At 38.1% G+C, this 16,904-nt stretch overlaps 2 protein-coding genes across 2 annotated transcripts; one reads left to right on the forward strand and one right to left on the reverse strand.

Moving 5' to 3' along the window:
- Positions 1 to 7,124: 7,124 nt before the first annotated feature.
- Positions 7,125 to 11,409, forward strand: LOC146708918 (uncharacterized). Its single transcript, XM_085455810.1, has 12 exons — positions 7,125 to 7,220; positions 7,762 to 7,794; positions 7,891 to 7,980; positions 8,392 to 8,463; positions 8,572 to 8,660; positions 8,773 to 8,875; positions 9,142 to 9,244; positions 9,324 to 9,376; positions 9,556 to 9,634; positions 9,856 to 10,322; positions 10,522 to 10,715; positions 10,824 to 11,409. Exons 1-12 carry the CDS (start codon positions 7,170 to 7,172, stop codon positions 10,966 to 10,968), a joined length of 1,479 nt encoding a protein of 492 aa, XP_085311936.1. The 5' UTR covers positions 7,125 to 7,169; the 3' UTR covers positions 10,969 to 11,409.
- A 1,141-nt stretch (positions 11,410 to 12,550) lies between these two features.
- Positions 12,551 to 16,555, reverse strand: LOC146708919 (uncharacterized). Its single transcript, XM_085455809.1, has 5 exons — positions 15,670 to 16,555; positions 15,305 to 15,401; positions 14,821 to 14,931; positions 14,206 to 14,372; positions 12,551 to 13,872 (listed from the first exon to the last, which is right to left on the reverse strand). Exons 1-5 carry the CDS (start codon positions 16,092 to 16,094, stop codon positions 12,825 to 12,827), a joined length of 1,848 nt encoding a protein of 615 aa, XP_085311935.1. The 5' UTR covers positions 16,095 to 16,555; the 3' UTR covers positions 12,551 to 12,824.
- Between the last annotated feature and the right edge of the window lie 349 nt (positions 16,556 to 16,904).

A 16,904-nucleotide genomic window follows, 5' to 3' on the forward strand; every position in this document is an offset into this window, starting at 1 on the left:
AGGCTTTCTGTCTTCACCCAGTCAAGCCAATCTTCCCTGGCAGAGATCTTCAATACGTCAGACAAAAAGCCTTAAATGACCCAGACACTTGAGATCCAATATGTCTATCTTTGTCACCACAATCGATTCTATCACTGAGCACAGTGTGTGTTCAAGAGGCATTTAAAATTTTCTTTCCTGCCTTTGTCTTCTTAAGGCTGTTGACGCCAAAACACGTAAATCTCAAAAGGTTGATTGAAGAAGGGTGTTATGATCGGGCCATTTACCATATGGTGGATGACAAATGCATTACTTAACAAACCACTTCATGTGCACAGAGAATAAACTGCTTGTGTCCTACAATTTAGAACAGATTTGAGAACAAAAAGCCTCAGAGATGTCACGAAGACACAGAACATATCGTCAACATTATAAAAATAATAATAAAAAAACACCACACTTAAGTGATACCTCATGTTCATATTGTGCGTGAGCACAAATGTGTCAGGGCGTGACTCCTGAAGATGTTTGAAACAGTTGTGAAACTGTGAGTGTGAAATAAAACTTGGTGGAAACCACAAAAACTTCAATTGTTATGGATTATGTCTGGAATTTAAACAGAACCATTTCCTTACTTTCTCCTGTCCTGATGCAGTGAGCCAGTAAACACAACAAACAGACAGAGCACGTGCAGAACAGTGTATACCTGAGATCTATTATAGCATCCAGGACATGTGTCCAGGCTGCTGTCATTAGAATACCATACATAATCAAACAGATGTGCATTAAGGTGCTTTACAATACAACACTTTCCCATCACATGTGCCGATGATATTTGAAATATGGGAAAATTGCATTGGATTATGTAATGGAAGGAAGAGGTGTTTTGATCCAGGTGTGTCATTGTCTGAGGGCTTTTGCTATTGTCCAAGCACGAGTTTCTAATTAAACTTTTAAAGAAAGTGCAAAGATGAATAAAGCGCTTTATAATTCATGTGCATGACCTCAGCTTGATTAAAATAAAATGGGGCTGTGACTCCATAATGGCTGCTAGTCCCAGGAATAGGTCTGTCTTCTTATTATGGTCCATGCCTGAGGGGCTGTGTCCATTTATCAGAGCGGCTATTAGGCCCAGATAAGACAGCTCTATTCAGAGGCTTGAGGGAAGCGAGGTCAGGAAGTTCCAGTGTTGTTAGTATACTTAGCCTATATAATATGTGGAATATGCAATGTGCAATGATATAACCTAATTTTTGTGTTTATAAGAAGCTTAATGTTGAATGTGATCCCATTATTATAACAAGAAAATTTCATACAGATAACAGTGGACTGCTGCACATCTTACTCAACTGGTCTGATGTTCTTCTGGAGTCTAAAAGGTGCATAACACATATTATTGCTGAATAAATGATGTATTCAAAATTAATTTGAAAATCAAGAATACCTGTTTATCAGAGTTAGTAATGTTATGGGCAGGGTCTGCCGTGCATCTCACCCTGTGGTACTCCCTCAGGACACTAAACAGATGAGAAAACAGAGTATTTGCTATTTAAGATACTGCACTGTTTATTGCTTATGAATCATATATAAAGAATTGATGGCACAAATCATCTGAACTCCTTTATTCCTTTTCTTCATGATGTAACCACTGATTTTATATAAAAGATGTGCAAACCCAATAACAATGCCCATTGGTTGTCAATGAGTGGCACTTTTAGCATTTTGGTCATCACCAGGTTAGTTTACAGGGGCCACAAATGACCATATTTGGACAAAGAGGGCCGTACAAATGTAGGTATCTGATAACTAATGCAGATGAACAGTTTAATTTAGTAACATTAAAAATTTACTCACCAAACTCACTGCATGCTTAGCACCCCACAGTAGGCCATATTATTCATCTGATAACTCCAATAAAAATGCTCCAAATGCACTGACAGCACAAATAGGATGCAAAGATTGAGTTCAGTGACTGGAATAAGCAGTGGTGAGGCCTAGCAGACAGGCAACTGCTACAGTTTCTTGTCTCAGCATGCCATAGATTATTAGAGAAGAAGAAGAAGAAAGTGTGTACATTATTGTACTTTATTGAGCCCCGTGGGGAAATTGCTCTCTGCATTTAACCCATTCACTCAGTGAAGCAGTGGGGAGCCATTGGGCGCCCGGGGAGCAGTGTGTAGGGACGGTACCTTGCTCAGGGGTACCTCAGGGTAGCTGTTAAGGGGAATCGAACCCCCGACCTTCCGATCATGGGGCAACCACTCTACCTACTGAGCTATCCCTGAGCATGTGCACCCCTAACCAGCATTACCAGCGTCCGTACAGTTGCTTTGTCACGTCTTTTTTGAAGGACGTTTATCCACAAAAGCCATTTTTGTACCAGGTTTTTTACTGCTGTGAACTTGTGCATTTTAACAATAAGCGAATTGACTCAATTCTGAATTCAGCCTCAAGTGGCCACTTGAGGAATTGCAACCTGTTGATCATTTCTTTTTTTCTTTTTCTTTTTTATCCCACTTGATTGTATTCTTTCTAACACATGACTCAGATGACCATCAGGTGGAATAAAGCAAATAAGTAAAGGAGATTTGTTCTTCAAGTATATGAATATGATATACCGGCCACTTTATTAGTTACAACTAGCTATCACTGGATTCGTCTCCTTTCATCTTCAGAAGTGACGTCGTTGTTTGTGCCATAGATTTAACAAAGTAAGTGGCCTGTATTTGTATAGCGCTTTACTAGTCCAACTGAGGACCCCAAAGCGTTTTACACAACCAGTCATCCACCCATTCACACACCGGTGATGGCAAGCTACATTGTAGCCACAGCCACCCTGGGGCGCACTGACAGAGAGGAGGCTGCCGGACACTGGCGCCACCGGGCCCTCTGACCACCCAGTCTTGCCCAAGGACACAACGACTGAGACTGTCCAAGCCGGGGCTCGAACCGGCAACCTTCTGATTACAAGGCGAACTCACAACTCTTGAGCCACGATCGCCCTGAAGTGCTGGAAACATTCCTCAATCTATTTTACTGAGCTCTGGTGACTGTGGAGCTAACCAGTTGGAGCTCAGTCAATAAGCATACATGAAGTGTTGATCTTTCTAAGTGTACTGTGGCTAATACTGCATGATGTGTGTAGTACTTTGAGGCATTTTAAACCTATAAAACATGTTTATAATTGGTGCTCTTTATAATTAGGTGGCCTTTTGGTTAAGCTTCACTTGTTTAACCCTGTCTTGAGATAATTCAATGCAAGAAAGAACAGTCTGTTTTGCTGTAATTATTTGTCCTGCTTTCAGTGTAAAATGGCAACAAAGAGGTTTATTGTGGCAGCAATAAAGGAAACGCTGCTGCGTCATAAACAGTTGCTGTTTCATGGCAGAATAAGGAGTAAAAAACAAAGCTACTGTTAAATTAACTGCATATAACATTTGCACTTTCTCTGGAAAGCCTGCAGGAGACTGCTGTAAACTTGAGCATTTTAACATTTGAAAATAAGTGAATTGACTCAATTCTGAAGTCAGCCTCAACAGAACCTTGGCAGCTTTTCAGCTTCATCAAATTATTTCAACATAATTCGTTCAACAGTAGATTTTTGATTGATTTTAAAAAATAATGTCTAAAATCTTAAAACAGAATACTTGTGGAAATGGAAACAACCGCAGCTCAGGACTCATTGTGAACAAACTGTATTCTAACACTTTTTAGACCTTGTCAGTCGTAGCACATCCTCTACTGAACACCATCAATGTAATTAATAGACAGTCCCTGAAAAGAATTTGATGGGCTTTGAATAAATGAATGTTCAAACCTTACTTCTTACAAATGAGATGGAGAATTCATTATGAATCTGTGATACGCACTGATCGTCAGCTTCATCTATTACACCGTTTGATGACTGCCTCGAATGCCCCACTGAGTTAAAGCGAGCACGGGTTGAATATTGATACAGATCTTGGCAAGATATAAGAGAAAATATATGATCAATACAAAGACAGCATGAGGATGTCAATCCTCCCTCGACCGTTGTAGACTTTGCACGAATCAGAGCGGTGGGATGGCAATATAATAAGACATGAATTCCAGATGAGCTCTTTCACACCTGAAAGCCTTCTCGCCATTAAAGGAACTTATTTTTTTATTTTTTTCCCTACACAGAGTGATTTTTCTTTTTTTTCTCACGACAAAAGAATAATCGCTCTCGCTTTCTTTTATCGTCACTCACATATGAGATGTATCCACTCTTTGTGCATTTTATAGAGCCACTTCCAGAACAGCGAAGAAGAAATGGCACTACTACCTTTTTTGCAGACACTAAATCAAATTATGTACCAAAAAATGAACAACGGTGACACCAGACCACAAGTTTAGCTTTAAATGTTGTGCAATTGTGTATGTATGTAATTCGGTCCCAGGTCTGTCTTTCCTATCAAGATGTCTTCATACTGAGGCTTCTGTGTTCTACTGATAACAGATAATTTCCCCTCATCTTCATATATATCATGATTTACTTAGTGTAAGCTGCTGCAGTAAAAAGTGAGAGGTCTGTATCCTTGTCATTGTTTTTCAGGTGTGTTGTCGCTTCAGAAAGTGTTTTACCTGCACCTCATTTCTTCACTCTGCATCGAGGTTGAACTGAACTGCTGTCAAGGGGAGGCGCATGCCCAAAAATGAAGCACCAGCGAAGCTAGATTGAAATAGCTGCTGCATATAAATGAACAGGATGTACTCTGTGGAGCAAGGGTTTGTGCATGGCTGACTGAGTGCTGCACAGCAAACATTGACTTACATTTAATGCTTGTGAGGACTGATGTTTTAAACAGAGTGTGGTGCACAGATTTTAGCTTCATTGACAAGATTTCTGCTCTTAAGTTTTCATTTACAAACTCTGTTTTTCAGCTCCCCAGTCTGAGCTCATTTAATCTCCTTATTAAGTGAGGGAGTCGATCATCACAGTCTGCAAGGTGGCTCTGAGACACCGCTCCCACTCACCCACTCAAAGCTTTTTCACACGGGTGTATTTGATAAGCACATTAACTGTGGTTCCCTGTCACTGTGCAAAAGTCCCGAGTCACCGTTCATTTCTTAATGTCTCTCTTGGTTCGTCGGGTTCAGTATCAGAGTAACTTTTGGCTGCTCCTTCAAATTTGATATTGAGCAAAAAAAAAAATGCTGACTTTTAGCCAAGTTAAAGGCTTCTTAGAAAAATGCAAAATTTTGTGGTTTTCCTTCTTGGCTGCTGTAGTCATCATTTTGCATTCTCTTCTATGTCTATTTTTAAGCAAATAAATAAATATATACAGTGGGGCAAAAAAGTATTTAGTCAGCCACCGATTGTGCAAGTTCCCCCACTTAAAATGATGACAGAGGTCAGTAATTTGCACCAGAGGTACACTTCAACTGTGAGAGACAGAATGTGAAAAAAAAAAATCCATGAATCCACATGGTAGGATTTGTAAAGAATTTATTCGTAAATCAGGGTGGAAAATAAGTATTTGGTCAATAACAAAAATACAACTCAATACTTTGTAACATAACCTTTGTTGGCAATAACAGAGGTCAAACGTTTACTATAGGTCTTTACCAGGTTTGCACACACAGTAGCTGGTATTTTGGCCCATTCCTCCATGCAGATCTTCTCGAGAGCAGTGATGTTTTGGGGCTGTCGCCGAGCAACACGGACTTTCAACTCGGACGATCTGATTTCCTCGTGTCAGCATTGTTCCCACATCATCATAATTAATGTTGTTCCAGGTTCAACATGGCAAGTGACCAATCACCTTCTTGTGACGTCATTCCTTTGCGACTTCGAAATACCCGCCTTCGAGTATTTCGAAATACAAGTGAAGAAGCGAAAAACCGCCGCCTGTCCGCCGAATTTGAAGTCAATTTAGGATACTTTCCTTTAATAAACGGTAAGCATTATACATATGTTCCTCACTTGGCTTGCTGTTTGTTTGCTAGTGATAGGCTACTTGACGACAGCATTAGCTAACCAGTGTTCTCTAGACCAGCGTTCCCCAACTTTTTGGGTGTTTCGTGGTCCGGGGGTTGGGTCAGGCAAAATTGCAGTAGCTTCCCTGATCATTTTACAAACATAAGTGAAGAGAATCTGGACTAAAAGGTAGTGATGGGCAGATGAAGCCCCATGAAGCACTGAAGCTTTTCATCCAATTGGTTCACCCCAACGCGAAGCTTCATGAAGCTTCATTTGCTCTAGCAGGACACCTACTGGACGTAAAAATAATAGCTGGCATGAATTTGAAGAGTGTGGCATTTTGCACACAGCCTGTAAATGTCAACAACAAAAGGAGTGTGTAAAACACCTATAGTGTAGTGATGGCAGTATACTGTGTATATTTATGCTGGCAGTATGGAAAATGATTATTTGCGGCAAAGTTCGAACCGCTTCATGAACCAGTCACGTGGTACAGCCGGGCAGCGAGGCTTCGGACGTCATCATTTTCAGCTCCTCCCATAAATGAAGCAAGCCTCGATACGCGCTTCGCGGAAACGCCCCCTCCATTACTCGACACACGCTCCGAAGCCTCGATACAGAACGTCCCATCACTACTAAAAGGCCTAGACTTATGGTTGTGTGCTGAATCTATGAATCAAACTATCACCTGGAAACATAATTAACTGGTCCATAGCTGTGAAACTGGACATGAGTTCTTGATTCTATGGAGATTAACAGTAATCCAGAAATTTACAAATTTGTCCTGGTACATCGCGTAAATGTTGTCCCTGGGACATCGCGTAAATGTTGTCCCTGGGACATCGCATAAATGTTGTCCCTGGGACATCGCGTAAATGTTGTCCCCGGGACATCGCGTAAATGTTGTCCCCGGGACATCGCGTAAATGTTGTCCCTGGGACATCGCATAAATGTTGTCCCTGGGACATCGCGTAGATGTTGTCCCTGGGACATCGCATAAATGTTGTCCCTGGGACATCGCGTAAATGTTGTCCCTGGGACATCGCATAAATGTTGTCCCTGGGACATCGCATAAATGTTGTCCCTGGGACATCGCATAAATGTTGTCCCTGGGACATCGCATAAATGTTGTCCCTGGGACATCGCGTAGATGTTGTCCCAGGGACATCGTGTGATAGCTTGTTAATAATGGAATGAAAATTTTTGATTGTTATTAACTTGTGAAAAAGAAGTGTAACAAATCCACATGTTATGTTCTTACACCCTTACAGAAACTGTGACTCCTTCACAATGTCAGGTAAATGTCAACTCATGTTGAATAATCAACCAATCAAGCCTTTTATTATCACATGCAATGTTACACGTACAACTGCAATGAAAATTTCACCCCCTTCTGACCATACATATATTGCTTAAACATCACATTGGGAAGATAGGTCGGAAACAGTTAGGAAGGTCAGAAAACAATTTAATTAATAGATGAGGGGAGAGGAGGAGAAAAAAGAACTACAACCAGACAAAGCTCCTAGAAGACTGAAATGGATGATGGTTGCAGCATGCAAAAAGAAAATGATATCTGTTGACTACAGCATATGCTTTCTCACAGATTACCTTGTGGGAGTAGCTGGACCAAACTATTGGTATTTCAAGTTTGAAATCCCTGTTTGACCAGACTAACATTTCAGATGAGGTACCTCTTGACATAAAAATCCTTTTATGTTGTCATAAAACTAATGTTAAATTCTGCTTTAAATACACTTTATTGTACAATTTACTTAATGAATCGTATTCCTTAGTTCTGTTTTTATTTATATGTATTTATTTATTTGTTTTATAAGGTAATAGATGGCCTAATCTATTTGCAGTGTGAGGTATGTTGAAAAGCTTTTTTGATCATAATGACATAGCATGTTTACGTTTTTTGTAATGTATTTGAAAACATAGGTGTATTTATGTTATTTTTATAGAATTTCCCTCACATTTATCCAATACCAAGCCAAATCACTGGAAAAATTTTGGATGGGTCCACAAGAGCACAAAGTGCATACTTTTTGAAGGTATGACTTGGACTGTGGTAACTATGTTCTTATCACAAAGGGTTTATAAGTTGCCACTATAAACAAACAGCATTTTCCAAAATTGAAGCCTTGTCAGAAGAACCTGAAAAATACCTTTCTGAAACCTTTTCTGTGTAAAGACTTGTTCAAAAGCAATGCACACAGATTAAAACATTTCTGTCTTGGCCAACTGATAAAGAACACCAAAAATTGAGTGGTGCGTGTTGAGTCTGTGGTCTTGATTTGTTTTGTACACACTATAGAAATTAATTAATGTAAACAAAAAATGACACTTTCTATATGTTTGTGTATCTGCAGAATTAATTACAAGTCTCACCTGACAAGCTTTCGCAGTTTTGCAGTGTCATTCTTGACAGAAAAACATACTTGTCACATTCTTTTTATTTCCAGAAAAACATCTTTCAGATGTATGAGAAATTGATTGGAGCCTGTCTGGAAAACGGCAGCCACTGGACCTTGTTTGTAAGTTGCACAGATTTTGCACTCTCTCTTGTGCATGATACTTTTCAGTGTCCCTCATTAGGAAAGCTCAAGGCCCAAGCCTACCATATCCATCTTTTTACAAAACAGTTTTGTGATATACCCAAGAGGACCATAGTCTATATGAATTCATTTGGCGAGTCGGAGGTCAGAAAAAGTGCGGTGTTGAAAAACTGGAGGTAATTAATTAACATATTTAACATAACATATTTAATTTAATTGAAATCATTACCGAACGTGGTTATTGATTTCTCTATATGCTTTTTATTTGTAATAACTGCGATCTCTCAACTCATTTGCTTCAGCAAGAGGCTACGCTGGAGAGTGGACCTTGTCACATGTGAGCCACCCACATCAACAGGATGGGAACTCATGTGGAGTGCATGTCATAATGGTACTGAAAACTATAGCTTTAACCTATATAAGTAATGTTTACATTTTTGCCTATTCAGTTTTTAAAGCCTTAGAGGCAGGATGGTAAAATCTCAATTTTTTTTGTAGATTGAACCATTTCAGCAGTAATGCTTTGCTTTGGTTGCTCTGTTTTTTTTTGTGTGTTTTTTTCTCGGGGGGGTTAAAAACAAACAAACATTTCTTTGTTAATCTAATTCTTTTTGCTCTTTTTTTTTTTTTTTTTTTTTTTCCTTCGTCAATTATTAGTTTGCCCAATCTCTCATTGACGGTAAAACACAAGTGGAGGAGTACAACACTGAAGTCACAAAGCTCAGGTCCCGACTTTGCCACTACTTATTTTCCTCAATAGGTAAAGATAAAATTAGCCGCCTTCTTTTTCTCTAACATTGGAAAATGTAACTTGTACTTAAACAAATTATATTTTGCAGATCGAACTAGGAAGTGCAGTCAGTGCTGGTGTGTGATTGCAGCCAAAGACCGGGTACACTATGACATGTCCTTAGCCATATAGATTGTTTATATAATGGACTTTGTTCATTTGTTTTTTGTTTGTTTATTATTTCTTCTTCTTCTTCTTCTTCTTCTTCTTCTTCTTCTTCTTCTTCTTCTTCTTCTTCTTCTTCTTCTTCTTCTTCTTCTTCTTCTTTTTTTAATTCACAGGTGCAGTGCCAGAAATGTGGTGCCTACAAGCACATGCGTTGTTCAAAGTCTGGTTGTGGCATCTGTATCTTCTGTGAGAGTAAGTCACAATATAACTAAACAATGTCCAAAAATGTTTAAAGTGAAATTTTTTTTCGTAATTTTGCCTTTGCACACCAGGACTGTGTTATTAAAGTGGATGTTTCAAGATCCAGTTTTTACACAAAACTATTTTAGACATAACTGTGTCGTATTGTGGGGATTTCTCTTCACAATTAAATTGATATAGTGCTGTTTATATCATTCTTCTTTATGTAACAGCACAGTGCAGCACAGCAGAGGGAAAGGAGTTGTGCAGCATAGTAGGTGGCTATACAGGAGGAGCAATAGAAGTAGCCAGTGAAGAATGTCATCAGGGAAAGCATCAGGCAGCGAATGACAAAGGAAAAGTTCCTAAGGGAGAGAACATCTGCAGCAAATCGACAAGTAACAGTGAGATAGGAAGACTGACAGTCAGAGATGAAGGTACACAGACTGAAGACAACGAAAAAGAAGCAGAAGTATACAGCACAAGTCTGAGTACAGATAATGCTGCTGCTGATGATGTTGACAGGATCGATGCAGATACAGAATTCCAAACTGATTCAGAAGGAACTAGTACAGTTTACAGAGTGCATGGTCGCTTATCTGTACCAAAAAAGAAAACCTACACAATAACAGAAGACGAGATCAAGCGCAGAATCAACGCAGAGAACATGTCAGTTCATGTTTTCAGAGGTTTGATTGGGGTAGGTATACATTTCGTGATTTTGATGTCACCTGAAATAAATCCGGGTTACTCGTATCAATGAAGTGACAATGTGGCTGGAAATTGTGCATTTGCTGCAACATATACACAATTACACCATGTAAACAAAAGCATTTAACTTTGTGCGCGTGTGTGTGTCTCTCTCTGCTCTTTTGGTGTTTGCACTTTTTCTTTTTTAGGGCCGTAAAGCCAAACTGCCCGCAATGATTCTTGACAGGCCTAAGAAGGCCAAAACTAAAGTAACAGTGTTTAGTGTTCTGAGTGAAGAGGAGGCTGGGGAGCTAGCCCTCGGGTTTGCCGGAAGATTGGCCTGCGATGTCACAACAGACATGGTCTGTAAAGGCATCGACCATTCAAGTGCTGATATGACAAAGTAAGTTAGTAAAACAGTATGAAAGTTGTATCTTTTTTGGTATTATTTGTCATTTCCCCGTATTTGGGTTATTGGTGTAACATTGTTAATCTTACTTTCTAATAACAGACAGACTCTTCTCAAAATCCAACACAACCTTAAACAGGAACTGACTGATTCCTCAACCTTCAGTTTGCTGACACACACCTTTGGCCCCGCTGCACTGGATTCTGTCATTTCATTCCTGTGTGAAAAACTTGATCTTGTCTCTTAAATAATGAAACCTTTTGTGACTTTTGTTTGTTCTGTAAATCAGAATCTTGAAAATTGTTCACTGTTGTTCTAAGTTTGTGTTAACTATTTGGCAAAAATGATTGGTTCCTAATCCAAACAGCATAATGACTGTTCTAACACACATCTTAAAAATGCTACAAAGAAAGAAAATTATCACATATGTTTCAATATGAATGTAATTGTGTCACACTCGGTTTGTAGTAGCTTTCCTGTTTTATTTTGAGTTTTGGTATGTTTACACTGTTATTTTTGTTTCCCGTGTGTTCGTCTTCCCTTATTAGTTTTACTGTATTTAGTTAGTCTGATTTAATAACTTATAATTATTTACTTTCCAGTGTGTATATATGCTCCTCGTTTGGATTATTGTTTGTTTGAGTTCTGCCTGTCTTTTCTATTAAAGATTTGGACTTTTGGACTATTAGTGGACCTCGTAGGTTTTTATTCTGTGCAATTGGTAATTGACTGGGTTTAATTTAGTGGCCTGGAAAACAGGCCGGAGGGGTCTGGTCATTTTAACCCCCTAAGACCCGAAATCTTCCATGGCATGCATTTTTAATTTCTCTTTGATATTTGGGCCGATTGGAACCCGATGAATGTAAAAAGAAAGAATTACCAGGTTTTGTTTGTTTGTTTTTTTTTACCTAATTTTTGTTTCTGAGAAAAATGAGAGCCACATGAGGACATTCATTTGAAATTTCGATAGAACAGTTGCAGTATAATGTCCTCGTAACTGTATATCAGGCGCTTGTTGATCAAGATTTAGTATTTTGGTCTAAATAACCCAAAATGTGATGTCCACATGTGTGGATGCCAGGCTGGAGTAAAGTGTTAGAGCTATTTATACCTATGTAAACTTTTATACACTGGTTTTTACCTGTCTTGTTTCAGAAAGGTTTAAAAGGGTAATGTCCACAGTTTGTTTATTTATTTGTTTGAATTCCACATATTTTATTAAAGTAATTGAGCTTGAACACAGAAAAAACTGAATCAAATAATCATAAAATCAAATCACTTGCACTATACTGAAGTCTAATCTACTCTGAGCTAATGCCGGTTTCCAACACTAATGATCGGGTGAAGGAGAGAGATGAGGGTGTGCACGGCCACTGGTGCTCTTATCCCTGTTCTTTGTGATACAATCCAACAGGAAAGCAGTCAAACCCTTGGACATTAGCCAAGTTAACGTTCACAAATATATACACACAGAGGAACTCTGAGCCCCAATGTCAGCATTAGCACAAACATGCCACTTCATACCAAATCTCAGTGTGAGGTCAGGTGTTAGTCTCATTCCATTATTCTGGCTATATTTTCTTACTCATTACTATTAAACTTATACTTAAGACTAACTATTAACAAAATCACACCCCAATAACTCTGTTATTACACTTTGTATTTAATCATAAAAAGGCTGGATGTTGAAACCTTTTACTTCTATTTTGTATGAGCCGGGGGTTCTCAACAGCTGATACTCTATGTCCAAAAAGTGACAGGTATCGTTTTATGGAGCAAAAAACTTAAGAGCGCATATTTTATAAATAATACCAACAATTACAAATGCAGACCTTTAATAGTAATAAGTAATCCTTTATTTATAATGCATAGCAATATAAAAATAGTAACATATGAAAATATTACAATGGGCACAGATGAATTTGTATCAAAAACAGCAACCAAGCCAAAGTAATGAATAACACACATAAATAACAACTGCTTGAGAGACCAAACAATTTCTTTTCAACTGTTCCTTGGCAGAAAGTTAAGACAGCTATTCAGCTTTAGGTTTCAATAAACAGAAGTAATGGATGCAGTCCCTTTGAAATGTCACACAAAAGTCTACTTGTGCATATACTTAGCTTTAACTCTTCTCTTTTTTGTTTTGTATTCCAAAAGGTTTTCATTTTCTCCAGAGGATGTCTCTCTTTCAGTGGTTATCGACTGTTCACATTCATTTTCACAGACTGCTGGAATGTCGATGCTGGCCGAACGTTTCTTGCTAGAATACAATGGCCTAATTTTGCGTGCATTATCTGTCGTCTTTATTTCGTACTGGCATATACTTTTGCCTACTTGTTTTGTTTTTAAGACATTTGTATGCAGTTCATCTATCATTGCAGTAATGCCCTCTGGAATGAATGCCCACTGTTTAACTGTGTCTAAAACAGCATTTAGTTTTCCAACCGCATCTTCTGTGCATTTTTTGTCTGTGCTTTCAACTACAGGAGTGTCATTCAAAGTTGATAGAGGACTTTTCAGAGAGTTTTTCATTTGTTTAAAATGGCTACAAGCCACCTTCAGGCAAGCACATGTGTTATAGTGAGAGAACGTACAACAAGTGCACTGAAGTGTTTCAGCGGATGCAAAAAACCACAGATTTCCAAACAAACTTGGCATTTTTATCACTTTCAAGTCCTCACAGTGTACAAAGTAATGCCTTTCTTTCACTGCAATTCTTGCCAAGGTAGAAATGTCTGTTTCCATGTTTGGATAGATGTCATTGTCAACCTCTGCTAATTTTGCAAGTAACACTAGATGCTTGCAAAGAAGTCCTCGTAAGCCATATGTACAGTTGCAGTAGGACTCAACAGGGCAGACATCATACACTATGTCTTCTCTTGACTCAGATGGGACTTGATATGCATTAACTCCATGGCTGTTCTTGACTGTAATTTTAAGAGCCCAACCACTTTCCATCAGTCTTGAAGCAGAGTCTGAAACTTGAGACAAGGTGTCAGCAAACCCGTTTTTCATGCGGCCCACATCTTGCAGGGTTTTTATGACTGGGAAGTAGTCGTCGGCCTTCCCTAGGAGCACTTCAATCAGATCATCCAGACGCCTATTCGTGTAGCCAGATAAAAACTGGTATTTCAGGCGGTGGAAAAATCTGAACAAAAGTTATTTGAAATGATTAGTAACTGTAATTGAAGGAATTTAAAGTTTTAATCAAGACTGTATTATTTAAAAAAAAAATTGGAATACCTATTGCACACGTCTTTTATAAAGGAATGCTCTGTGCCGGTTTAGCTGATTTAGGCAAATCCACCTACTCTGTTTTTTGTTGTGATAACATAAAAAACGCTGCTAGAATTTAAAGGATTTGCCTAAAACCTGTTCTGGCAATGACATGAAGAACCTACTCAGTTTAGCCTCTTGGACTAAAGCATAATATCTTTTTTTCAGCAATACAATCGAATGAGGTCAAAATAATAAATCATACCTTTCAATCACATTGTTTGTTTCAGAACGAGCGTGACTGAACCGACGGCTGTAGTCACACCACATGTGGCCAATGCCTTCCCAGTGCTTCTGAAAATACTGGCACACCAAAGGGTATTGCTTAAATGTCTGGCAGAACTCTGCTGATGTGGCTTTAAAGTCGTCCTCCTAAGAGAATTGGATGCAACAGAATATATTTCAATCCATTTAACAGACCTATTGAAATCTTTAATATTATGTATTGAAGCCCTTTTCCTTTTATTGAATAACATTAAGAATTTTAAGTTATTAATAATATGTCGTGTTTTTGTATTAAGAAGCAATTATTTCTTCCCTTACAATGGCTAAGAAGGAACACTAAACCTATAAGCATATTTGGTTTCAGCATCTGTCTGTGAAAGAATCCCACTCACAAGTTCTACTGCACAGTGGGTGACACAATGATGGTCTGCACAGCTTAAGTACTTGTTTTGATAAGCAAGATAAGAAGCCAGTTTTAGAAATTGTTTCAAAAATCTATTTTGTATGTCTCTGTAACTTCTTTTAGCAACTGAAAGTTATTATGCTCTTAGTGTAATCAAGAAATCAAAATGTGAAATAGACAAATTACACTTACAGATGTGCAAGCTTTCAGCTTACAAAAGAAAGAAATGATTTCATTTCTCTTTTGGGTGTTAGAAAGCCCATGGACCCCGGACTCTGATTTTGAAAGCCATCGATTAACAGCCTGTGAATGTAAGAGAAAAAAAGTTAATCTGGAGAGAGAGACAGAGGAGCAGCTGTACAAAAAGCATAAAAGAAAGCTGACGTCCAAAAATAACTTTGTCACTCACTGGACAAGAGGACCTGTGCATTACAGAAATCAACCAGGCAAACATATTTTTAAATGTCAAAAAGAGCTTTGAGAAGCAGCCACCAGAAGATGAGTGCACTGTGGTCTTAAATGGATGGACATAGTCACTCAACATTTTATCCCTTTATATTCATTAACCTGAGTAGGTGAATATCACAATGAGGCAAATCATAACAACAGGACCCTGTTGTAAAAATGTGTTTCAGGTGCATCTTAGACAACGTGAAAAGAAAACAATGTGGTTTACCTGCAAGACATGGTACCAGCATAGAAGGATAGCTGACTCTGGAAAAACCTTCTGCAAAGCATTTATTTCCGCAAAGTCTTTGTCAACCATAAATGCTCTACAGAAAAAAAGAAAACACTAAATGAGATTAAACAGTATGAAAATGTTTTTGCTATCTCAAAGCACCACTTCAATGCCAAATTAAACATTTCAACTCACAAGTAGATATATAAAATACTGCATACAGCCTATAGGAATAACTTTAACAACTGGAAAGGAAAGTTTTTTGCAGCCCATGCTGCAGCTATAGCATTAGATTCTGGCATGTTATAACTTTTTTGAAAAGGAATTATTTCAAAATTAATAGCTGTCAATGTATTTTTAACCTCAGGGAAGTTGGGAAATGCTCACAAACTATTCCAAGAACAGTTTCCAGGGTTTTCTGACTTTCGTTGCTGACAATAGCATAGGCCACAGGGACTCCATGCCCATGATCATCTCTTACAACAAGTGTGAATAAGGGAAATGAATACTGGTTAACGCAGTGCATGGTGTCAACAAATACTAACTGTTTTGCACAGTTCTCCATGTTTGATTTCATTACAGGTGTCTGCAAAACAATCATTAGTTCTTGGTCAGATGTGTATGGTTGATAGAAGAGAACATGTTCTTGATGTTTTCCATTAAGTAAGGTATGTACACTTTGACTGTCTCCACAGTTAAAGTGCTTCTTCCTCATCATGCAGGTTCTAACACTGTCAATGTCACGTGGTGTGACAAAATGCTCTCTGTTGTGAAGATCTGTGTCCATGTTCTTTGGCCCATTTACGACATTCGGTTAGTATGATGGCTGGCTTAGTTCCAAGGGAAAGCAGTTCCTCAATCTTCCTCCTCAAATCACTGGAAATATTGTTGAAATGTGCGTCTTTTGGGTCCGAAGGATCATGCCCATCATGCTTATCATATGTACGCTGCACGATGACTGTGTGGTCTTTCCAACATTTGAGTACTTTAAATGAAACATAGGCCTTACAGCCCACTGCTCTGTAGCTGTTTCGACTTTTTTCCCCAGCTCTGATGCAGTTGAATTTGTAATAGTCTCTTTTCCTGTCTTTACCTGAGGCAACATTTAAACATTTATAATGTCCATGAAGGGTTAATGAGTTCAATTTTTCTAACACAACACTGAATGGGTCCTCCTGGCATTGTGACACGTGCACACAAAGTTGTGTGTCTTTTCCAGTTCTTTTTTTTTTCGTCATTCAGAACACTTCTTCTAATTATATCGTCCATTTCTGGTGGAAAAATAACGAAGGTTTAATTAGTCAATATTCATTAATTCATTTTAACTTGTTTTGGTTTTTTTTGCAATACTAATATATATATATATATATATATATATATATATATATATATATATATATATATATATATATATATATATATATATATATATATATATATATATATATATATATATATATATATATATATATATATATATATATATATATATATATATATATATATATATATCTCTCTGGCAACTTTAACGCGATGTCCCGGGGACAACATTTACGCGATGTCCCGGGGACAAATTTGTAAATTTCTGGATTACTGT

The sequence above is a fragment of the Copadichromis virginalis genome, linkage group LG5 (genome assembly GCF_057382275.1).
Source record: "Copadichromis virginalis isolate Kocher_CV1m ecotype Utaka linkage group LG5, C_Virginalis_male_GT1.1, whole genome shotgun sequence".
Classification (NCBI taxonomy): Eukaryota; Metazoa; Chordata; class Actinopteri; order Cichliformes; family Cichlidae; genus Copadichromis; species Copadichromis virginalis.

Bases quoted from the DNA above. Each gene is read 5' to 3' on its own strand.
- LOC146708918 (XM_085455810.1), top strand. From the start codon at position 7,170: ATGTTATGTTCTTACACCCTTACAGAAACTGTGACTCCTTCACAATGT. The intron at 9,635-9,855 runs GTAAGTCACAAT...TTTATGTAACAG, and splicing joins CATCTGTATCTTCTGTGAGA to CACAGTGCAGCACAGCAGAG. The intron at 10,716-10,823 runs GTAAGTTAGTAA...TTCTAATAACAG, and splicing joins TCAAGTGCTGATATGACAAA to ACAGACTCTTCTCAAAATCC.
- LOC146708919 (XM_085455809.1), bottom strand. From the start codon at position 16,094: ATGGACACAGATCTTCACAACAGAGAGCATTTTGTCACACCACGTGAC. The intron at 14,932-15,304 runs GTAAACCACATT...TTACATTCACAG, and splicing joins GCTGGTACCATGTCTTGCAG to GCTGTTAATCGATGGCTTTC. The intron at 13,873-14,205 runs GTATGATTTATT...ACTTTTGTTCAG, and splicing joins ACAAACAATGTGATTGAAAG to ATTTTTCCACCGCCTGAAAT.